Source organism: Balearica regulorum, chromosome 5 (assembly GCF_011004875.1).
Source record: "Balearica regulorum gibbericeps isolate bBalReg1 chromosome 5, bBalReg1.pri, whole genome shotgun sequence".
NCBI lineage: Eukaryota > Metazoa > Chordata > Aves > Gruiformes > Gruidae > Balearica > Balearica regulorum.
In genome coordinates, this window is record NC_046188.1 from 54,968,944 (window position 1) to 54,993,047 (window position 24,104).

At 46.5% G+C, this 24,104-nt stretch overlaps 1 protein-coding gene across 1 annotated transcript in view; it reads right to left on the reverse strand.

Moving 5' to 3' along the window:
- The window catches only part of TMEM86A (transmembrane protein 86A), a 28,922-nt gene extending 19,968 nt beyond the window's left edge, over positions 1-8,954 (reverse strand). Inside the window, exon 1 of the mRNA XM_075754991.1 lies at positions 8,833-8,954. Within this exon, the coding sequence (XP_075611106.1) occupies positions 8,833-8,853 (21 nt within the window). The 5' untranslated portion in view covers positions 8,854-8,954. The remainder of the gene's footprint in view (positions 1-8,832) is intronic.
- Between the last annotated feature and the right edge of the window lie 15,150 nt (positions 8,955-24,104).

Below are 24,104 nucleotides of genomic sequence, written 5' to 3' on the forward strand. Positions count from 1 at the left end.
GAAACTAGAGTCTTGCCTTCAAAAGACTCCTTATAGGAGGTCTTAGAAATGTGAGGGAACAGTCCCATAACAGCCAAAAGTAGAGGTAGGTGGTTCTGAAGCCAAGGAAATCATCCCCACCGCATCGGGGCACTGCCTGTGCCACGTGTTGCATCAGGACCCCACTCCTGCTTCTTGCCTTTTAAACCATGAGATTGCCAAAAGCTATCTTGAGACACTGGACCACGGGGTTCCGTCCAGCAATTAAGGAAGTTCCAGCATCCATAAAGGTATCTCCTGTACTGAACAGAAGAAGTCGTCATGTTAGCTTAGCTAACTGGTCAACAAGCTATGCAACAGTGTCTCTGGGATCTTCCTCCACTATGCAGGACTGACTGCCAGGCAAAGTGAGATATCACTACACCAGCCAATTCCTTACAAAGTCACTTGGGGTATCTGTCCTTGGCTTTCTGGGACTGCAGGGAACCCTTCAAGATGGCAGAGCCTTTCTTTATTAGATGTTAACTCATAAAAATCAAATTACAGACAAACACATTTCACCCTGAACTGAAGACTCAGCTTGGATATATGTGTTTTTTGCTGGGGCTTGTTTTGTTTGGATTGGTTTTGCTTTTTTCCATTATCAAGCATCATCTGTCCTGTCTGCCTGGCACAGGACCCCAAGCAGGGCTGTTTCGAAAACCTTTTCTTAACCTGCTGTAGTAGTGATTGATTCCACATCTACAGCAATCCTATAGCTGTCAGCACTTTTGGAGATTGCCTTCTGAGTACGGTCATCAATGTACCATTGCCAATGACCAGCAATGTTAAAGCAGTCAAGAATTCAAATGTCTCTGCAGGGCTGTAGGAGCTGTCACAGACTCATGCTTTCAGAGTAGTCAATTGGCTCTCAGAAAAGAAAGCAAAAAAAAAAAAAAAAGCATAAAAGCATTTGCCTGCCGGCATATTCTCTCAGAGCAAAGACTGCTTTTCCCTCATGGGATTCCAGATCTTCCTTTTTATGCAGCAGAAAGCAAGCCTCTTCGAACATTTCCTTTGCTGTAACACTCACAAAAGAACCCCTTGCAGATGTTTAAAAACCTGAACCACAATGGGTCTGTCTTTTCATTTTGCTCATCAGAGCTGCAGTGCTGCCACCGCAAGGGCACGCACCATTCCTAGGTGAGCGAGGTCAGGTGGGGCTGCATCCCTTAGTGCTGCCCAGGATGCTGGCGGGATGCTGCGAAGCCACAGGGAACTTCAGGAACCAGCCAGCCAGCACCCTGAAATGTGCACTCGGTGGCTGTCCCAGGCAATTCCTTTCAGGATGGGAAGGGGCAGTTATTTGGCTTGTCACACTAAAATCCAGATAAAAAATTTCTACTGCTTATAGAAAAGTCTCCGCAACTCATCCTGGGGATGGTTTCCAGGCTACAAGCACATGTTCTCAGGAGACTTGTCATTATTTATATCACACTCTTCTGTGAAAGAGAATGCAGATTTCTGTTACCCAGGAAAAAGTAGTGCTAGGTTTCACGTTGCTCTAAGCATTACCTTGGAGGGGCTGAGTAAGCCCAATGTGCTGGCTGCGGGGCATGGGACCACAGCAGAGAGCAGCATCCCCTTGCCAGGCTCATTGCTGCAGGCAAGTGCCACACACTGACATCTGCCCTGCAAGCTGTGTGGCAAGACGGAGGTCTTGCTCCAGTCTCTCTGAGATGGGTGCAGACCCAAAATAAAATGCCCCAGCAGAACTGTCAGTTCTTTCCTTGTCAGCACCGAGGGCAGGCTGAGCAACTCGGTAATAGTAGAGTGGAGTCACAGATTTTATTTGCAATATCTATTCTTGTGCCAAGATGCTGTGACCTGGGCAAGTCAGTATCAGTCGCAAATTAAATGAAGGTAAGTTGGACTTGCCCAGCTAATCTCTACAGATGTGGGGTGGGCAGGTGCAAACACTAACCTGCACAAACACTAACAGGCACTCCCAGGATTCACACTAATGTATCAAGGGTTTCACTTGCAAAACCCCTGCTGTAATCAGGCTGCAAATACAAATGCGGACCACGCTCACAAATGAGTGTGCAGCTGCTTACCAGTGCTATGCTCTTTTTTGAGGGTGCAAGTCCACAGATGCATGGGACATTAGCCAACTGGAAACTTCCCAAACATCAATTAAGTGATAAACTTGTCGTCACAGTCCTTTTCTATCAGGGTTGCAGGGAAAAGCCATGCAACTTGCTTAGTTTCTCTTGCAATGGAGCACGAGTCAGCACTGCTATCCAAGCACTCTGGCTGGCTCTGATTTATGCCGTAACAAAACCAAAAGACACAAGGAAATAGGGATACGGCAGCCAAGCTGTGGTCACAGGCTCTCAGCCAGCACAAGCCCAGCTCTGCTGAAGCCACGGGAGACAAAATGACTCATGTAAGGCTGAGGATTTGCCCCGTGTGTCTAGTATGTGCCGAAAAATGTGAAGCTCGCTTAACTTCAAACTTAATCTCAAGCAACAATTCAATCAGAGGCTGCTTGCCACTAGCAGAAATGCACTCGTTTTGATACATAATCAGAAATTTAATTCCTGATGCCAGCTGGCGCCATATCTGTCTCTAAAGCTGGTGTCTGGCGAGGGGCAAAAAATGAAACCTCACTATTCAAACTTGACAAAAGTCCCAAAGCCAATTCAGTAACAAGGCTTGTCTCATTTCTCCTCACTCTTGGAAAGTACATGTTTTGCAGTAATCTATAGAGATTAGTTTTTGGAAGAAAGCACAGCGTGCTGGTGGAAACAAGGCACTTCCATAAGCTCACAGCAAGGTGAATCAAAACAGCCACCATCCTCATTAACAGGCAGATTTGCAACACAAGAGTCACCTTGCAACATTAACAGAAGAGACACAAGTTGCACTTAACCCAGAGAAACTGTGCCCTGTGCAACTCTGGGTCTGAACCAGCAGTGTGAGCCCCTGGGCTCTCTGCAGGTATCTGAAATCCTTTCCACCCCAGCACACTTGCAATCTTCCAGGAAAGCTCTTGCCCAACCCACCTACCACCTTTCAGCTCTGGTGGCATGTTATCTTCTCCTAGAGACAGTTTTCTGCTCCATGTCACCTGGATATTTGTTCACGTTCAGCATTACGTGAAGGGATGCTCCAGACTGACACACTTGTCATAAAGAAACCTACCATTAGCTTAAATGCTATTTAGATTATGGCAGTATAAGAAATCAATATAGGAAGGGCACAAGCGAGCTAGAAGAAGCAATAACCGTCACCTTCATTTTGGGCATGCTGGAGTAAGCAAAACCTACATCTCTACTGTAATTACAAATCTATTGGGCATTCTGTGACATGAAGGGCAGTAGGAAAATTAAGTGCTAACGTAATAGCCACTTAGGCCTCCGGGAGGGAAGGGAGTTAGATAATTAATAATCTTTTCACTGTTCAAGAGTTTCCACATGCTAGCAGAAGACAAGTTCCAGATGCCATGTTTTTCTCAGAGTCTAATTTCACTGGAGTTACTATTTCCTTAGTATTATGCAGTTACCCACAGAGAAAGATAACTTTGGCTCTTCTGTTGCACTCTGTATTTTGGATATAGATACTTGAACAGGAAGAGAGAATGGAAGAAATGCATCTCTCTCCGTTCAGAGGAATTATGTGTAAGTACAGGCTTCTGAACTGGACCCATAATCTTAATGCACAAAGCACACTTTGAACAACAGACACGTGTGAGTTGAGTGATACACTTGAGTTAATGAAGCCTTTAATCTACAGCACTGCCTGCAGCAGCGATCGGCACTAACTGCGTAATGCAACCACACTGGGACGGGGAGGAGCGTGAGAGAAGCCTGCACTTTCTAGCCTCCAATTTCAGTTACCCATATCTTAAGCCCACCCTCTCATAGCAACAGCTACAGCAAAGAATGTCAATGTCATAGGAAGAATGCGCAAGTTCAGTCTGAAAAAAATAAATCATGGCATGTAACGCTATACCTGGGCTCTAGCTGGCATAAATCAGCACAGCTTTTTGCTCAAAGGACCAAAGCTTTTAGGCTTCTCCCAAAAGGTGTGACTGGCATAAATGTTACTAAGAGCCTGCTAAGCTTACCTAAGGTGATGATTCCCTCCCTTACTTCATTGAGTTCAGATGTTTAGAAATCTTTTCTATAATTCATTTAAATTGGCTTGGTTTTTATACAAGTGCCATATTTCCATAATTGTCTATGTGGTACATAAATGTGCATGTTTACAAGCCTCCTGCGTAATAAAATCCCAATTTATGGTGTATTTAAGTAATCGGGAAAATTACAATGAAAGCAACGATGTTGGGTATAAACAAAGAGAACAAGTAAAATTAACCTCTCTACCATAAGAGTTACTTCTTACTTAGATGGTTGCTTTATTCACTAATGCAGAAATAATACATCCTCTATTTAAGAAGCAAAGGCTGAAATAGTTCAAAGTGTGATCTGGCTTTCTCATTTTCAACAGCAGTTTGAAAATTATAGAGCACACTTTCTAATAATAAACCTTTAAAACTATGCTTAGACCTACTACTGCTACAATTGTCTATAACACAGTCTCTAACCATTTTGATTTGCATCAGGTTTCTATATTCATCTGGATCGTGCGGTTTGGTCCCTCGTCAGCAACTCAAATGATACCCACCCAATTCTCCAGCCCTATTCAATATCTGTTGCTTGTGATTACCTTTCCAGATCATACCTTTCAGGTTTTTTTGCCCAGTTTTTGTAAGTGACCTTCATACCCCTCGCCAGTGACATCCTGCATCTACCCAGAAGGTCAACAAGGGCTGTTCCCAGGAGGATTGCTGACTGCTTCCCACCTAGCAGGGAAGGAGCCAAGGGCTCGACTTGCTTGATACAGCCTAAACAACATATTCTTCCCCAAATCAGCTATCTCTATGACGCAAATACATCAGAGGACAAAAGGGAAGGGTTGGAGATTGGTAATATATGGCTTCTGGGAAAAAAAAAAACCCTGTCCCAAACAGGGAGTTTCACCTCCCTCCCACACATAGGGCTGTGCTAGGCCAAGTAAAAGTCAGGTGTGGAGGGGATGTTGTAGGGATGAGAGCCCATAGCTCATCTTGCTCAGAAATACACACCAGTATCAACTGCCCCCCAAAAGAGACCTGTTCCCAGCTAATTAATGTCTTTATATTTCCCATGCCCCATTTTCCTCAAGGAAAAGTGTGAAGCCCAATACTAAGTTTAGCCCTAACTTTAGGGGAAAAATAAGGTCCTTTTGAGCCAGGAGCATTATGTCAATGTCAGAATGACTGCGTATCTCCAGGCTCATCTCCTACACACTTGCAGCCCCTGCAATCATGGTGCCTGCTGGGCAGAGAGGTCCTTAAGGCAAGGGCTATCTCCCACAAGCTCATGCTAAAAACCGCTTAACCAATACTGAAAAGAAAAAGGAAAGAAAAAAAAGGGGAAAAAAACCCCACAGGACAAAAATCACTAACAAAGCAGTCTCAGAAAGGACTTTTATTAAGATGGGACCAGTGATGACTGAACAAGAAGGGAATTAAACCTCACATATCCATGAAGCAAATACACCATTTACTAATACTGCTCTCCAACTGCAGGCTCTCAGCCCACACGGCTTTATGCAGAAAAAACAGCTCTTAATCAGAGCAGTATCAAGAATAATAATTTTTAAGCAGGATGCTCCTGCTTGCCTACCAGAGTAAGCAGTGAAAGCTTCCCTCCAAGGTGACTTCCAACCAGAGCGAGCATTGCTCACCAGCTGGAGCAGGACTGACAGACAAATACATCTTCTCTGCCACAGCCCAGCACCACGCAAGTCTAGACTCTGGCAGCAGCAGGACCTCAGAGCTTTATCCTGCTGACGACCTGGCACAATACGTTAAAAGGTATTTTGGCCCCAGATTCGTTTATTTGTGGGCACGCTCCCCCCTCAGCGCATCTAAGTTGTGCAGCACCAGAGTCCACAGCTCAGCTAGCTCTGCACAATGCCGCGGTCTCTCCTTGCGTGTAGGGCAGACACGCCAAACCCCCCGGGGCCACGATGCACACCTGGCAGCCAGTGCGAACAAGCAGTCCTAGCCACGCTCTCTCCCTAGCTTCCTCTGCGTGATCCGTGCCTCCTTGCGCGGTTTCTTCCAGCTATCAGTTGTACAGCAGACCTGGAGCTCAGGGTTTCTGACTCTTGTTACAAGAAGGTCCTAAAGAGGGAAAGAGGGGGAGACGCAGGAGACCAGGTTGTGCGTAAGTAGTCAGGGCCATCTGCTGCAGTTATGTACAAAGGCTGTCGCTTTGAAAACAGGAAGCAAAATCATGTCGCTCTCAGCTGTGCTCTTCTAGTGTCCTCCCCATTAAGGCTGATGCTGCAGTGTACTGGGAGAGGACATACACTGTAGACAAATCAATTCCTCTGGCTAATTTGATTATGCCTCAGGTGCTGCTCCCACAGAGAGCATCCCCATCAGTGTCATAGCAGAGATAGCCACAGTGGCTCCAAACACCTGATCTATCTATGCAGCAAAAGGCAGTGCGGTACAGAGATAAGGCCTGGGCCCGAAGGGTAGCACCTAGCTGTGGCCAGACTGATTGCCCGCTGCTGTTCCTTCAGCAAGCGACTCGCTGAAGGGAACGCACCAGCTGTACAGTCACCCTGCTTCTCATCCCCTGCACAGCTCCAGCTGGCAGCTGTGCAGGGGCCGCACCATACTCCCGAGCAGCGCACGCTGCTGCGTGACACCGTTTCAGCCTGCCCTTCGCGGACCGCAGCACAGCCGATGCCAGAGCAGCACAGCCCGCTCCTTTGGAGGAAGAGCAATGCGAAAACCCACTGAAGGTGACGTGCAAATAACTGCTCCTTAACAGAGTGAAGGCTGGCAGTTCTTTTTTTATGAGCTCTTTGGAGGATCAGACGCCTCCCCTCCCACCTCTACAGCCATGGTAAACAGCTGCAGCTCTGGTCACAGCTCCCGCTCTCATTGTGCCTCCAGCTTTTGCAGCTTCACACCTGCATCAGTTGCCTTCAGTGAAGCAGAGTCGGTATGTCAGGGGTGAAGCCAGAGCAGAAACATGTTGTTACATGTCAAAAGAGCAAGTGAAGAAAGCAGATTTTTTTTTTTTTTTTTTTTCATTTTTCCTCCCAAGTTACCTTCCTAAAGTGTAATTTCTGGTGTAGGTAAAGCCTTCCGGTCTGAACTATGTACACCCTTCCCAATACATACTCATGCTTTAGTCATTTGCCTCCTCTCAAAGCTCAGTTGAAATACACTCTGCAAGACCACCCTGATTTGCTAGCCTGAAAAGCCAAGTACTGCCTCCTGTGGATTATGAAACAAATTCTGTCAGGTTTAGAGCCGGTATTCCGGTATTGTCCCAGCATAAGATTTTACTTCTGAGGTACACAAACACAATTCACTGTAACCAAAAGCATTACTTAAGGATGAATTTACCTTATGTCACAGAAGCAGAAAGATACCAAACCTCTTTAGGTGTTTTTGAAAAGCATTTTAAAAAAAAAAAAAAAAAAAAAAAAAAGGAGTTTGGCACTACAATGGTATAATTTGCAAGCTACTTCCCTCTGTCTCTAAAGATAAAAATCACCCCCAGGCTGCTGATGAACTTACCAGCTACATGCTAATAACTGGGGGAAAATCCATCTCAAGTATCAGACAATACAAGTTGCTGTGCAGAACTGGCAAAGCTATTTAAAAGTTTTGAACCCTGGCTTTGTGAGTTAAGAACAGGGAAGGGACAGGATTTCTACCTGCGAGAGAGAACGCGACGGACTGGCCATTAATCAAAATATTTCAAAACAGGATGACAACGGGATCCAGGATACCAGCAATAGGTGGTCAGTGCTGCAGCGAAGCACCAGGCAACTTTCCCAACAGTCAGCTATTCTTACAGCACACATCAGCCTGCTGGCATACTCAGACAAATCCCTCGCTTTCTAGAAAACAGGAACATGCAAAGCAGCATGTCTAACAGCGCAGCTTCTCTGCTGTTCCGGCTGAACGCATTTCATCTTCTTTCAGCATTGAAACACCCTCGGTTCACCTGCAGGGCCAGGACCTGGTACTGCTGGTCCAGCCTGGCACGAGCCACCGCTACTTCAGTTACCAGGTTTGCTCCATCAATCCAGCTGTTCTGCTACACACATCACCTACCGGACAGCGGCAAGTCGCTACCTTATTGCTGGTTACATTAATTAAGCATCGTGACTCCCCCATGAGACAGGCAGGTGACACCATCCCCACTCATGTCATTAGATGGTAGAAGTGCCAGCCTGGCTTGTCAGGGGCAACAAGGTCTCGGTGGGAGGTCGCCGCAGCCTTTGGCGAGGTCTGCCCGGCACGGTGGCCGACACCAGCGCTAGCCAGCTCCGGCTACACGGCGGAGGTGCCTGCGAGGGCAGGGAGGCCACGGCGCAAGCCCGGGGCAGCTGGAGCAGAGTCGCCCTGAGCAGGTGTGTGCTACGTAAAGCAGATGTGTGCCGGAGTCTTTCAGAAACACAGAAGGCAAGAGGAGGACGAGCGGGAGCCACCCGGGGAGCCGCGCCGCCCCAGCAACAGCTGCCGGGGGGAGGCACGGCCGCACGCCCAGGGCCGGGCTGAGCATCAGGCACGCGGGGGGCGAGCGGGAGGGGGGCGTCTCCGCCAACGGGCGCTGCCTCGCACTCCGGTGCGCGCGGGGAGCGGCGGCAGCGGCGCGGAGAACCCGCGCCTCGGGGGCAGCGCCTGGGGACCGGGTAGGAGCACCGGCGGGGGGAGGGGGTGTGGATACCGCCCGGGGAGGGGGCGCGGGTCCCGCTCCCCCCGCCCGCCGCGCGGCCCGCACTCACCACGGTGACGGGGGACACCATGTCGGCGGTGGGGCACGTCCTGCTCTTGCTGCTGCTGCTGTTGTTGTTATTGCTGCTGCCCGCTGCCCTGCCTGCCTGCCGGGGCGCTTTTTTAGACAGCGGTGACGTCATCGCAGAGGGGGCCCCCGCGGCGAATGCGCTGCGGGGACAGGGAGGGGGGCGGCCCCGGCCCCGCCCCCGGGGCGGGCGCGGCAGGCAGCGCGAGCAGCGTGAGCAGGGCGGGCAGGCGTACCACGGCTCCGCTGCCGGGCGGGCGCGCGCTTCTGCTCGGCCGCCGGCGGCCGCGTCAGTGGCGCCGTCCCCCTCTTGGCGAGGCGCCGAGCAGGCAGCCCTCAGCGGCCGGGTCCTGCGCCGCCTCCCCTCCCCGGGGGTGTCCGCAGCGAGGACGCGACCTGCGGGGTCCCAGGGGGAGGCGGCGGGGTGCGCCGGTCCTTGCGAGCCCCGGTTGCAGCCCGTTGCTGGGGCTCCCTCCCGAAAACGGGCTCCCCTGCACGGCGTGCCGGAGCAGGGCGCGTTGCCCCCACCCTCGGCTGAGAAAGGCGTCGGCCCGGTTAGCAAAACGGCTTCCCTGCCTGCCGAGGGGGTGCCCGCGGCCGGGTCTGCCACCCGCCCGTCGGTAAACACCTCGCAACGGCAGCGCCTCGGAGGCTCGAGGTCATCCCCGGGCAGGGCAGGCCCGGCCCGGCCCGCGTCCTTTGCCCCAGCACCGCCCAGAGCTGCCGGTGCCGGCGGTACCAGGCACGGAGCGAGGGGTAGCACACCCCGTATCCCTTGCTCTGTCTTGGGTCCCTCCCGCCTCAGCGTGTCCCTCCGGGAGCCCTGGTCACCTGCCTGTGCCCGCACACCCCCAGCGCCAGCCTTTCTCCTCCCTAGCCTTCCTGTGGCTTCCTGCCCACCACTGTCCTGCTCCTGCCCATTCCTTTCAACATCCCTATTTCTTGCAGACACTCCTGTGACCTTCCACCCTTTCCGTTCCACCTTGACTCCTCACCACCCCGCATTTCACCATTTTCCAGGGGCTCCTCCCATTTCACAGCTGCCCCGTCAATGTTTTCCATTGCTTCCATCTTAAGACCCGCAGGTGCTTGGCAGGCCCTTTCCCTGCAGGGCTACCCATGTTTTCCAGCCCTGTCCCGGCTCTTGGTGGCTGGTGATGGCCCCTGTGGCCCCCCCCAGGAGCAGATCCCTCCCAGCTCACCTTTCCATCCCCATCATCCTGCCCAGAGGCTGCAAAAATGTTAGTGTTGGCACAAAGACAGGGCAGGGAACATGTAATGTGGGATACTCATGAGTGGGACGCAGCAGCTCAGGCTTATTAAAATGACCCTGGGACTACCTTCAATCTGTTTTCACTTGAGGATTAATATTTAAGGATGCAGGAAGCCACTTTACATGTAATATGATCTTGCTCAAAAGTTTCACTTCATAACAAAACAAACAGGTACTTAAATAGTAGATGATTAAGTAATCTGCTATTTGCAGCCGCAGCAAAAGTCATGTTCAGTATTTATCACATCAAGGGAACATTTTCTTCTATAAAGTAAAAAAAAAAACCTCCGTGCAATTCTTTTGCAGTCTTTGTGCAATAGATGGTATCGTGTTTCTGAGGACGAAATGTATACGAACAGCAGTCCCAAGATACTACGCAGGCAACCCGATTTATATCAGTAGAGACATGTAAATAGAGAGAGGGCAGCATTTGGCCCATCACCATCCGATGGGAGTGGGATGGACGCTGCAGCCTTTGCATCATTTACTGACCTAAGAGGGATTTCTACCCGAAAAAAGAAACTGCAAATCTGCACTATCAGATCAGAAAGGCATTGCAGTGAAATCTGTGGCAAACCTCAGTCAGATCAAAGCAAACTGTTCTCTGTGCAGCAAAGACCCACGTGGCCACAGCCAGGGGACTGAGTGCTGTTCTTACAATTTCAGTTAAAATAGTTCATAGGGCGGTAGCATTTTCATTAGTCAAGAAGAGAAGGATAACCTTTCCCTTTTTTAGGGGAGCTAGGTGAACTAGAGAATGGGAAGAAATTTCACAGCTTTTCACAACAAAGGCTTTGCCCTGCTGAAATCAAGGGGGATGGTCCCCAGTGGAAGCAGCACAAGGAAACGGAGGTATTAAGATGTCAAAGGATGCAATTAATTTGATACCATAGGGGATTTTCAGAAGGACCAATAGATTCTCAGAACTTGGGTTCCTAATTGCTTTTGAAAATCCTTCTGGGAGCTTGATTATGTCTTGGCATTTAAATTCCTCAAAAAAAAAAAAAAAAAGAATCTGCTCCTTGGTCCTTAGCCAAACTCGTCTGCTTATCCTGGCCTTTATTTAAGCGACAAGCCAGGCAGAGCTGGGTAGGGGCGTGTTTGTATTCGGGTATTGTCTCTGCTGCTCCAAAAGTGGGAGATGATGTTAGGATGGATGCAGTTTTGCATTCGTTCTTTTCTTCTAATACAGTATCTGTCTTCACTGGTTAGCAGCTGAAGCTTCACTTGGTCTTGCAAGTGAGGTATTTGTCTGTGACATTGATGCAGGCGTTCAGAATATGTCACCTGTTGGGGGTAGGTTTTCATGCCATGTTATTAGCTCAAATATACCTATCAGAAGTGAAGGGAAATCTGTGGGCATGTCCTGACCTTCCCATCTCAAACAGGCACTGGGAAGCTCAATCTCATTAGTTTTGCTTGGGAGAAGGTCGATCTTTAGTGATTTCCAGACAGTTCCTTCCACAAACCTTTTAAAAATAGAGATTTAGAAGTCCTAATGGCAAATAGGGTATTTGTATGTAAAAAAGAGATGGCTCCTGTGACAAAGATCTTACAACCTGGATGTAATGTGAAAAATTTTTGTTGTCGTTATTTAATACTAGGTTAATTTCATGTGACTCACAAGATTATTCATGGGAGGACATCCATTTTTCCACTATCAAAATAAGTGCTACATCAACAATAAGTAATTCCTTGCAAGTGAGGGACACCTTGGAGTATAAATTAGGAATAGTATAAAGTAGGAATAGTATAAAGTAGGAATTTGGCTAGAAGAGAAATGTTTTACATTTCATTTTACATCTACCTTTTATCTAAATAACAGAAATATTTTACGTTTAATCTAAGTTAGGGGCACCTTGGAGTATAAATTAGGAATTTGGATAGAGCAGAAATATTTTACCTTTTATCTAAATGCAAGCTCTGATGGAACAGGTCCAGACACAAATCCATTCCCACATAGAAACATCAAGCAACAGATGAAGCAAGCAAAGGGAATACAGGGTCGATGGCTTCATAACACAGTCAAATTTGTCTTGGTCTGTGCATGCCACACTTTTGGTGGGGCTTTTTTTGCTGGTGTTGTTGCAGTCTCCTGTCCTAACCAGTGCAGGCAAGACAGATCTCACATGGCTCATCACAACATTTTATTCTGTATCAACTGCAGGGATTTAACAAAAAATAGAAAATAGTTCTAATTTGGGATGTGTGTGGTATTTTTAACTTGCTATCAATAGGCAAACAGAGAGCAGTAATTACATGAGCATAAATTTATGGGGCAAAACAGAGCATTAAGTACTTCTGTGCATGTTTGTGCTTGAAAATGCTTCTGCTGGGCTATGTTTGTGGTGTGCGGGGGAAAAAAGAAAGCAAGAGAAATCCCATCTTCAGCAAGGTTGCTACACAGCCAATGTTTTTCTGAAGGATCCCATGTTGTTCAATCTACTGCATACAGCCCTGCAGCTCTGTGTGTGTGCAGTAGCTCCATGGCTCATGCGGGCATATTATTTCTTTTTAAAATGAATTTAAAAAAAAAAATTCTTTTTAAAAATTAACCACCAGAAATTTCAGTAATAGCTTGACCCTTTTTCTTTCCCCCCTCTGTATTTTTTTTCCACTGATTTATTCTCCTGTTGGAGAAATGCCAGTCCATGGACTCCACCAGTCCCTCCTAGCTGGGGGACCCCCGCAAAGCCCAGTGCGTCAGGAAGATTCAGAACTCTACGTTGTTAAACGCAGTTCAAACACATCCAAAAAAGGCACGGTCTCCCAAAAAGTGATTGCCTTCACAGTGCAAGGGTCTGTGGGTATTTACATGAAATAATAGAACAAATAGGTGTTTATAGGAAAATGTTGGGACAACCATAAAGCTCTCTGTTTTCTAGCTGTTTATTATTCGGGGAGATTGTCCTACCTTCAGCAATGGCTGGAAGAGCAGCAAAACGTTTCTCACGTTCGGGTGCCTCTGGAACTAGGGGGGCCCATCTGCTCTCACTCTAACGAGCTCTGCCAATGGGCCACAGAGGCACACGCTTCATCTTGCACTTTCAGATTTACTATTAATACAAAAGTGCCTGGGAATGAAGCTACTGAGGAACAAGAAACAAGTGTGTTGTTAAGTGCTGGAGAAGTTTTATTTGAGATTCATCTGTGTGAGATGCTCCCAAGTCGTCTATCTCCTTGCTAGGTGCTCCAAGCACAGTGCACCCAGATCCTGGGACGACGGTCTTCATGCTGTGGGATATGTCCAATGTGGCTTTCTATCTTGTCATATCCCACTCTATTTAGGCCATTGTGGTTTGTGTACTGTCATTGCACTAGTTCCCGATACTTTTCATGTTGAGCAATCAGGTGTTTCCCCCTGCACATGAGGGCATACTGGGCTGTTTCCTCTCTATACAGATTTATTTCCTGATGCCTAGAGAAATTCAGAAAGTGCCTTTGCTCCCATCATGATGGCAGTTCCTATAATGATAATAAACATAAAATACTAAATTTAGACTGCAGAATTAATGTCTCAGTGAAATAAAGGGGGGGACACTGCAATTTCACACATCCTGAGAGCACTTTTTCAGGCTGTTTCCTGAGCCAGAAAGGCAACGCATCATCTATTTATAGGCTTTGTATTTGAAAGTTTTCTTCCCAGGCATAAAATCAATTTGCTGTTTGGGCTTAATACATGCCATGTGTACGTGTGCACGTACATGTATATGGAAAAGTTAGTATTTCTAGAGATGAGCACGAGTATAGCTAAGTGGGATCCAGAGTGCAGGTCCATTATGGGACTTTGCTAGTTTGTGATTCATTTATATCCTAATAGCTATCAAAACAAGCACATTAAAATCTTATAAAAAAGATTAATAGGGAAGGAAAAATATTCTCCATATTTTAAAATTCTCTATTCTACAGCATGGAAGTAAATAATAAAATCTAAAATGTTTACAGTTTATAGAATCACAGAATGGTTTCAGTTGGAAAGGACTTGTAAAGATCATTTAGTCCACATACACACACCCCCTGCCATGGACAGAGATACGTTCCACTACATACTGCTCAAAGCCCCGGCCATCCTGGCATTGAACACTTCCATTCGTGGGGCACACACAACCTCTCTGGACAGCCCATTCGTAACCACCCTCATCATAAAAAGTAATTCTTCCTTATACGCAATCTAAACCTACCCTCTTTCAGTTTGAAACCATTGCCCCTTGTCCTATCACTACAGGCCTCAGTAAAAAGTGTCTCTCCATCTTTCTTATATACTAAAGGCCACAGTAAGGTCTCCCTGGAGCCTTCTCTTCTCCAGGCTGAACAACCCCAACTGTCTCAGCTTGTCCTCATAAAATTTTAATTTTTTTAAAATTATTTACTTATTTATTTATTTTTAATTTAGAAGTTTTTAAATGAGTAAAAAGTCTCCTTTTTCCAGTTGCAGGAGACTTTGCCTGACTGCCATGACTTTTCAAATATGACAGAGAGTGACTTGGCAACTACATCAGCCAATTTCCTTGCGACCCTGTGATGCAGCTCATTGGGTCCCATGGACTTACGTATGGTCAGGTTCCTCATCCTGTCTCACACCTGGTCTTCACTTATGATGGGAGGGACTTCATTTACCCAGTCGCTGCCTTGAGGTTCAGGGGCTTCAAAGATGTGGGAAGAGAGATTACCATTGAAAAGTGAGAAAAAAAATTGTTGAGTACCTCAGCCTTCTCCACATCAGTTGTCACTGCTTCTCTTCTCTTATTTACTGGGTGGTGTCAGTACATTTTCTTTAATCTTCCTCTTCTGCCCAACGTACCTGTAGAAGTGTTTCTTATTATTCTTCACATTCCTTGCCAAATTAATCTCTAGTTGAGCCTTAGCTTTCCTGATTCCATCCCTATGCATCCAGGCATCGTCCTTTTATTCTTCCCAGGATACACGTCCCTGGTTCCACTGCCTGTGCATTGCCTTCATACACTTTAGTTTGACCAAGATGTCCTTACTCTGCCATGCTGGTGTCCTGCCTTCCTTTTCTGATTTCTTACACATGGAAATTGAGAGCTCTTGTGCTCTAAGAAAAAGGTACTTAAAGAGCTGCCAGCTCTGTTCAGCTCCTTTAGCCCTGAGGGCTGTTTCCCAGGGGATCCCACCCGCTAATTTCTTAAACAAATGAAAGTTTGCTCTCCTAAACTTTAGGGTCCTGACTCTACTCTTCATTTGGCCCATATCCCTCAAGACTGTGAATTCCACTAGGGCATTATCACTGCAGCCCAGGCTGCCACCAATCTTGTCATCTCTAATTAGTTCATCCATGCTGGTAAGCAACAAGTCTAGTGATGCTTCTCTTCTGGTCAGGCTGCCTATCCCCTGGACTAAGAAATTATCTTTGATGCACTCCAAGAGTCTCCTGGATTGCTTACAGCTTGCTGTGCCACTTTTCCAGGAGATATCAGGGTGATTGGAGTGCCCCAGCAGGATCAGAGCACGCAAGCATGATGCTTCCTCTAATCAAAGTAAGAAGGCTTCGTCAACAGGCTCCCCTTGCTTGAGTGGCCTGCAGTGAACACCAAGCACGAGGTTTCCTTTGTTGGCTTGAACTCTTACTCATAAGCTCTCAACTTGTTCATCAGTGTTTTTCAAAGACAGCTCTGTGCAGTCAATCTATTTTTTTACGTGGAAGGCAACCCCCCTGCCCCTCCGTCCTTGCCTGTCTGTCCCTTCTGAACATTTTATAGCCATCGACTGCAGAGCTCTAGTTGTATGATTGGTCCCACCATGTTTCAGTGATAGCAATTAGATCATAGCTTTCTAGCTGCACAGTGGCTTCCAACTCCTCCTGTTTGTTACCCAACAAATGGATTTGTAGCTCTCTTCTATCCTTTAAAGCTATTGTATGTAACATGTAACAAGTTAAAAGAAATTGAGGAGGGTTCTATAGAAGCTCTTAAATAAACTAAAAAATCCAGAACAGCCTACCTCAAATAAAAGTTCTGATGTGGTTACAGTTTCTCTTCCTCACTCAGGTGACCCGTTTCCCAGGTTGGAAACCCACCAAAAAGAGCTCTGATTTATCTAGTGATCAATTCACTAGTAATTTAGTGATCTACTTCTTTACAACTGGGAGGTGGTAATAGCTGGAGTGTTACAACATGCACAAAAAGAGGTGAAGGCTTATCCTGGAAAACATCATCAGATGTTTTGTAGGGAAAGAACATGACGCAATTAAATGGTTAGATTACAAAACAGAATATAGGTAGGGCAAATGCTTTAATGTCTGTTTTCATTAAAGCAATCTAGCTGAGCATCTGTCAGAAAAATTGTACTCATGATGAGAGAGAAGCTTTAAGGAAGAAGAGGGAGAGGATCCCAGCCCAACCCAAAGCTAAGTGCTGGTTGCTGGTGGATGATACCAACTTTTGGTGGCAGTTTAGGTTTTGGTGGGCTTATGCCCATCATGAATGCATGGTGGCCCATGGGATGAGGGGCAGCCAAAAGCTGGGAGGGGAGCAAGGAATAGGCCTGGAAGAGGTGCATGGTGGTAATTAGAGCCATAGTAGCCTGATGTTGTTTGTCTCAGGCTTTCAAAAGTGATGGGCAGATTTTGATGGATGGTCTATGTACCTGAAGTACCTATTTTTCAGAGAGCATTTTCAGAAGTTCTGCTCTGTTCTATGACATTTTCCAGTGGCCCACCATGAATTGCAGTATCCAAAGTCACTAATCACCTCAAAGCCTTGCCTTGCAGAAAATGCAACAGGCATTTTCTGAATTACTCTAAAATCTGTCTGAGTCACTAATGAGTTCAGATAAAGTTTTTTGCCACTATGTTTATTTAAAGCCAATCACTGTTACATTTCCCAAGGAAAATGCTGCCAGCACCCTCAGCAAGCAATACATTGATTTTAAATCAGCAAGACTGCCATTGATCTTAGCAGCTATTTATTGCACATGTTCCCAGCAGCCACTTCCTAATGGAATTTTAACAATTCAGTAGGGTCACTCGAAGGTCTCGAGGAAGCAAGGGGAAATTTTGTCTCTTGCAGGAAATACCTCCCTAAGACAGCGCCTTCGCTCGCAATCATAAGACAGAGTGGAGGACTTCTTGAGTTTTGGTGAATCCTAATGATTAATTTACAAGACATACATAGTTCTTGTTTTATTCAGCTTGTCCTGGCAATATATACACAGTTTCACCTCTGTCTTATTAAATCCCTGAGCTGCTGGTTGCTGGAGGCTGGGAATATACAAAGCAAAGCAAATATGTTTGGTCTCTTGGCCTCTTCTGGGGCTCTGCAGCAGATAGGTGCTGTCACCTTGGGACAGAGGAACTCTTAGTCTGGTGCAGTACATCTACCCTTATATTAGAAATACTATTATAAGAACTGATCTAAATATGTCTCTCTCTCTGCTTTCTTTCCTATAGAACGTGGCCTTTTTAATTTGAGTTAAAATCCTGCACCAGAAGGACAATTTTGTGTTTGGCTATACCATTTCCAATGGTTTAACAGAAAACAACATGCAAAACATTCTTCTCTGACAAAAACTACGTTTGTTACCAATCTCACTCTGTTTTCTTGCATGTCAACTCAGCTCCAAAAGGGTTGCATGGCTATGTGGGCAAAAATAGGAGGAGTAAGAAGGGAATGATGATTGCAAAATATTTAAGAAAGAATTAGTTTATCATAAAACTGAAAGGGATAGTGCTTGGTTTGGGTCTGGAGGAGGTAGCCAGTGTACGCTTTGAGTTGAGCTGGTGCCCTGCCTTGGTGCCAGAAGAGCCTTGGCCGGCTCCATGCCACGGCTCCTTTCTGTTTCAAAATCGCTGCACGCAGAGCAGCCCTTTTGAGGCCATTACGTCCCTGTGCTCCTTGGGCAGGCGTCCTTGTCCCCGTCCCATTGCCTGGGTCTGCTGAAAAGCAGTACACACACCAAATGGCTCCACAGGCCACAGAGACCCTCAGTGGTGTCCATGGCCTCGGGTGTTCCTGAGGAAAGAGCCAGACCTACTGAAAGGGTTCCTGAGGGTTGTAAAAATAGCACAGCCACACTTTTCTCTGTAATGCACATTACCTAAAAGCTACAAGTAACTTGACAGGTACCTGTAGTTTTAGCTGAGACTTGACCTGGAAAACTGCTGTGGTTGTATTTCTTTGCATACTACAGACTGCAACATAATTCAGCAGATAATGACGGATGAGGGCAAATGAGCACTTTGAATAAGCGGTGGCGTCTGTCACTTGCAAACTCCACCACCTGGCATTGAGCCAAACCTGGCAGATGTTCTGAGCCACTCTGGCACGCTTCTTATGTGTTATGGCAAGAACCAGAAGAAAAATATGATTGTGTGAGATTCCTTAGGCCCTTTTGGGAGGTCTGGATTATACCTATGTGTGGAAGTACCCCGTACGATGAATAGTGAGAGGGAAGGAGGGAGGCAGCACATTCTAGTAAATAAGAATTAAACAGGACCTGGGCTTTCAGCTGGGCTTCACTGCTGACTTGCCAGATTATCATGAGCACATTTTGGTTTTTTACACGAGTCTGTATCAGGAAACAATGGTTGAAAGCTGTCTTCAAATCTGGCTTTTCCCTTTATAGCAAAGTAAGCTTGAATACAGCTAAACCCAACCGAAGCATGAGCCAGAGAGCATATCCCTTTTTTGGAAATACATCATTTTACCTGCGATTAAGCAAAGCTGTAGTGCTCGGGGGTAGTACAGCCCACAGGCAGCTAAAAGTGTGGCTGGTGGGCAGGAAAGGCGTTTGAAGCAAAGCCCGACTGTGAACACAGCAGGGGCTGGGGCAGGCTGCTCTGGAGCTGGCTGCACTGCTGAATTTCTGGCTAGCACCCGGCCTGGGCTTTCTGGACCTTCACAATGGCACCACAGTTCCCTGTCACTATGGAAACTGGTTTTTGAAAAGGGACTAGTTTTAAAAAAGTGAATTGAAACCAAAACTTGTGCTTTGTCTTCATCCCTGTCTCTGGGGTTCCCCTGCGAACAGGGGAAGGCTCCTGGAGGCTGGGCTGGCCTCCTCAAAACCCAGACTCAGGTTGCCCTTCATGAGAGAGACACAGCTGAACCAGGAGTTGATTTCCACAGATACGGGCAGAAACCACAAGAGCTGCTAAGTCAGCAGGAAGGACCCCCAAAATAGCTCAAGAGGAACCAAAACCAGCGTCAAAGTAACACAGCATGGTCTGTCCCTCCTGCCGTTACGTGGCCCACTGGGGACAGCCACAGGGTACGCAATAAAATTGTGTACAGCTCAGACAGGTTCCTCTCAGAGTGTTCAATTCAGGAGATGTTTCTTTAAATTACTTTGTGCTCTGTGATCTTGCCAAAGCATAGATACGGGAGCAAACACTCCTGCGTGGTTATTGAAGGAACAGGACAGCAGTATGGGGGGGCTTTCACAGTCTAATTCAAACCCAGCAGAGATGAGGGTAATAACCAAAAGGGTTTTTCTTTCCATGTGTGGGCTATAAAAAGGTCCTTATTGAAAATGGCTTTGCCTTGGAGCCTACATTTCAGACTTAGCTGTGTTCATAACGCTCTGGATAAGTCATGCTTGGCTCCAGTGAGCCAGCTGTGAGAAAAAAAAAACAATGGCATTTTAGGCCTCTCGCTGTGAAAATCACACAAGAGACCTGCACGTGGGTACTGGTCCCAGACTAGACCTGGTGGCACAGCCCTCATTTTAATCGTAAATATTTATGCATCACTGCCCAGCATTAGGGAATCACACCTGAATCTTGACACTAACACTGCCACCTGGGAATTGCAAAGCACTTGCAGCCTGTATTTTCAGCCCTGGAGGCATCACTGGAACCTAAAAGCCCTTTGCAGAGGCTCAGTGAGGACAGGCACTTCTCTCCCTGTCATTCCTGCTCCTTTCCTGATTTCATCATTGTGCCCATGTAACTCTCTGTGGGGCTCTGCTGAATTAAAAAGAAAAAAACAGAGGGCTGGAGAAGTCCAGGAGGGAGGCAATGAGCAGCCTGAGGTGGAGAAAGGAGGGAGGTAGGGTTTTGAGCGAACTTTGGCACTAGAGGAAATTCTCGCTTAACTACCTTTCTGGGATGAGTTCAGGAAGCCCTACATAGGGCATTCCCCACTTGGAGCCCTTACAGACACCTAATTAGTAGGTGCCAGGGTCCAGGATGTGATTCAGAATAATTAATTTCCATATACAATTGGCAGAAGGAAGTGAATATTCCCCTAGGGAAGACCCAGAAAGCCAAGTAATTACAAAGAGCTGGAAAGACAAGGCACAGTGTTTCCTTCTCTCTCTGAAATTTCAGCACCCAAACCCCACTCCCTCATCACATCCTGAAACAATAAATTCATCTTTAGGAGACAGAAATGGAGGAACAGAAACATTACAGTCCCATACAGTACTGACCCAGTAAAAACAGTAGAGGTAAGCAACTGGGCTTGCTTTTTCCAGCAAACTTAATGCTGCTCCGTTATCATATGACCATGATGGATTGCCTGGACCTCTTCACCATGCCTTCCCAATTGTTGTGTGAGCATCTTGCCATGGAGCCCACAGCTCTGCAAAGAACCTGCAAGAAGCCCGAGGAGAACCATGAGCAAGTCCACCTGGGAAGGTGCTGCTGCAATTGTGGTGCAGACCCTTCTCTGGAGCACATGGGCGATTCCCGGTCCAAATGTCAGAGGCTGGCCCTTGTCCAAGGCCAATGCACCATCTCCAGGGGCAAGCAGGAACCTATATGACATGGTTGGGGACTGTTGAACAGGATGAAGCCAGTGGTGGGAAGGGCTTTCTCAGCCCCAGGTGCCCCCAAGGAACCCTTAGACCAAAGGCACAAACCAACAGCAACCAGTCCATGTAAGGGAGCCTTTGCAGGCCCCTTCCGCTCACATTTATTTTTGGTCTGTTTTGCTTTCTCTCCCTTAGGGTTTTCTCTTTTCCTGGGCATGCTGTCAGGCCCTGGACACTCTGCCAGCAGTGCAGTTCAGCATTGCTGGTCATGCCATGCCCCAGCCTGGGAACTTCTGCTCCCAGCATCGTTGCTTCGGTCTTCTCCAGCCAGAACTGCACAGTGGCAATTTTCAACAAGCAAATGCACCCACGCAGCCATCCGCAGCCATGCTCATTGCTCATGCTCATCAGAAGCATGTTTGGAAAAGAGAAGTGAGGCAGGATCCATGTCCAATTCCTCTCAGAAGCTACCAGTGTACCAATGTATCAGGAGAGGAGAGGCTGGAGAGTAGCTTAGGGTAGCTACTAGCATCGCCCTCTTATGGAATAGCACTTTTTTGTCTATGAGCTGCAGTACACAAACTCGGGAGGAGCTCCTTTTCCAGCCATGCTTCACCTGGTTTAAGTTGCTAAGCTGGAAGGCATAGCCTTGAATTTGGGCCAGCATTTCTTTACCATAAATATCTGTGATAGCAGCCTCAAAGGCAGTGATTTTCCCCTGCCACTGTTAGTGGGTTTTTTAAACATTTCTGTATACTATCAAGCTAATAGACTTCAAAGTACTTTAGCGTTTGTGGTTCCCACATCTGCACAGGGAGGACAAATGCTGCAAATAGAGGGCATGAGTCTCCTGACGGGAAGGGGAGATGCTGGCGCTGGTGCCAGTTCCTTTCCACCTGGTGCTCCGAGGCTTTACCACAGCTGCCAAAAGCAGAGAGTGAGGGCAAGAGGAGATTTTAGGTTAAGCAGCAGTGCGGTAGCACCAGGCTGGCACAACGATGCTGCCAGGCTGCCTCCTGACCCACCTCACACTCCCAGGGCATCAGGTAGGGGAAGGACAGCAAGCTCATGTTTGCCCCTGTAAAGACTCTGCCCCAGGAACACAGGGATGTGAGGTAATTCAATCGTTATTTTTTGTTCTTGCAAGTATGGAAATATTTTAAGCTCATTCGGGACTTTTTTCAGCTCCTCCACAGGTATACCTTAAAAACGTCCAAGCTTCAGACATTTGCCTGTCGGCAAAATACAGAGGAGCATTAGAAATAAGTAGAAGTAGGCAAAGCTGATGTTAACTGATGTCTTTGGAAAACAATTTCAGGCCCTGAGAAACACACAAATCTGATTACCAGTTCCCTTCTTGGGGTGGCTGTCTCTGACTGCCTTACCAGAAGACTGCTTTTTAACAAGCACTTTTCATTTTAGGAAAGAATACAACAGTTGTGCCTTGCTCACTGGACCATAGCCAATCTGTGTGACCTCAGTTGCCGTTTTGCTTGTCCTGTGCCTCACCTTACGCAAAACTGAGATGGTTAAACTAGAATTTTTATTTAGACTATTGAAGATTTTTAGCTAAAGAAGAAAAATTAGTTCACAGAGGAAGATCTGGATGGTGCCTACAAATTCTTGTCCCTGTTACTAACCAGCTGTAGGAGGCAAGTCATTTAAAAATCGCTATTTTGGCAGTTGGGAGTTAGGCAGCATTTAGGAACTGAAGTCTAAGACAATTATTCAGAAAGCATGTTGGACTGCACTCCAAAGTCACTTTTATTGATCAAGTAAATAATGTGTCCTTGAAGTTATCATCTTCGGTATTTCTGCTAAGCACAGAGCTAAGTTGGCTATCTCCTAATCTTGCTTCCATAGGGCAAAAAGAAATGCAAATAGAAGATAATGAAGATCACCGTACCCTTTAGGAGAAGTCCAAAGTGCTTCTCCATGCTATTATCAGTATCGTCATATCAGATAAATAGTTTTAAATTTATTCTGTTTAGCATGGAGGAAGCTCTGTTTGTCACCAGAGTTCATGTAGCCTCTGAGACAGCATCAGCAAGTGGCCAAAGCATAACGGACAATAAATCCAGCATAAATAACTGAATCTGGATTTAGATCAAGAGGCGAATTACAAATGTTTGAGAAGCTTAAAGAAGAGATTTGAAACTTATCTTCATTACTAAAAATAGGTTTTACATTTTTTAAAAGCTTTTTTAGGTTTTAAAACTTCTGGATAGCTAATATTCATTTGTTTTCCTTAGGTGGAAACAGTCAGAAGACAACAATGTGGTTTTGCTGTGAAGTAAACGTGCTGAGATCAGCTCATATGTCATTCCAGAACTGCTGACTTCAGGGTACACTGCTAAGTGCCTGCTTTTCATCTCATGATAACTCATGTGTATTCATGCTGCTGCTGTGAAAAAATACATCTCTTTTAGCAGTTAAGGCTAACTTTGTAGTTACATGAGAGCATGGTATACTTTCCAGCAGGGACGGTGCATTAACACTAATGTTTTGTTTTGACTAATTAATGGGAACAAGGATTTGCTTCAACTTGAGCTGGAATTTTTATGTTTTTACTACACTCAGTCACGGATGGCTGCTTTCTAGCAGGACCATATAAACTGGGCAGCAAAAGTCCCTTCGGCTCAAGCCTCTCCTCCAAGGCTGGCTATTGCAGTGCATCTGATAATGCTGAAAAGCAGAATGGCAAAAGGACTAGGAAACTTTGAGCCCTATGAGATATGTACACATGATCTCTTGCGAAGAGTCTTCTTATCAGGGATACACTGGAAAGACTTATTCATTGCTCTCAGTTGCAGAGTCCATAATTGCTGCTGTGCAAGCAAACAGTACTGGGGTTGATAGAAACACCCAAGCATCAGCCCTTCCTTTTGGATTAATGTTCTGCCTCCCGTAACATTATCAGACAAGGAAATGATTAGAGAATATTGAGTTTGTACAGGTACCTGTGAACGAGAGGCATAGCTGGGAGTGGGGAGGGGGACAGACACTGAACTTCCACTTGCATTATCTGAATTTAAGCCTCAGTTCTGCCGCAAACCGCTTGTTTGTCTCTCACCATCCGTCTCTTGCAGGATACATGAGTGAGGCACCGTGCAACCGGCGCCGTGGTAGGCATTTCTAAGTACTGTTGTAATAAACACAATATAGACTTTTACTTTCTGGTGTTGTGCCTACGAGAGTTTGCATTTCTGCATCAATATCATTAGTTTGATGAAGGTAGGTGAAACAACAATACAAACACAGTAAAACAG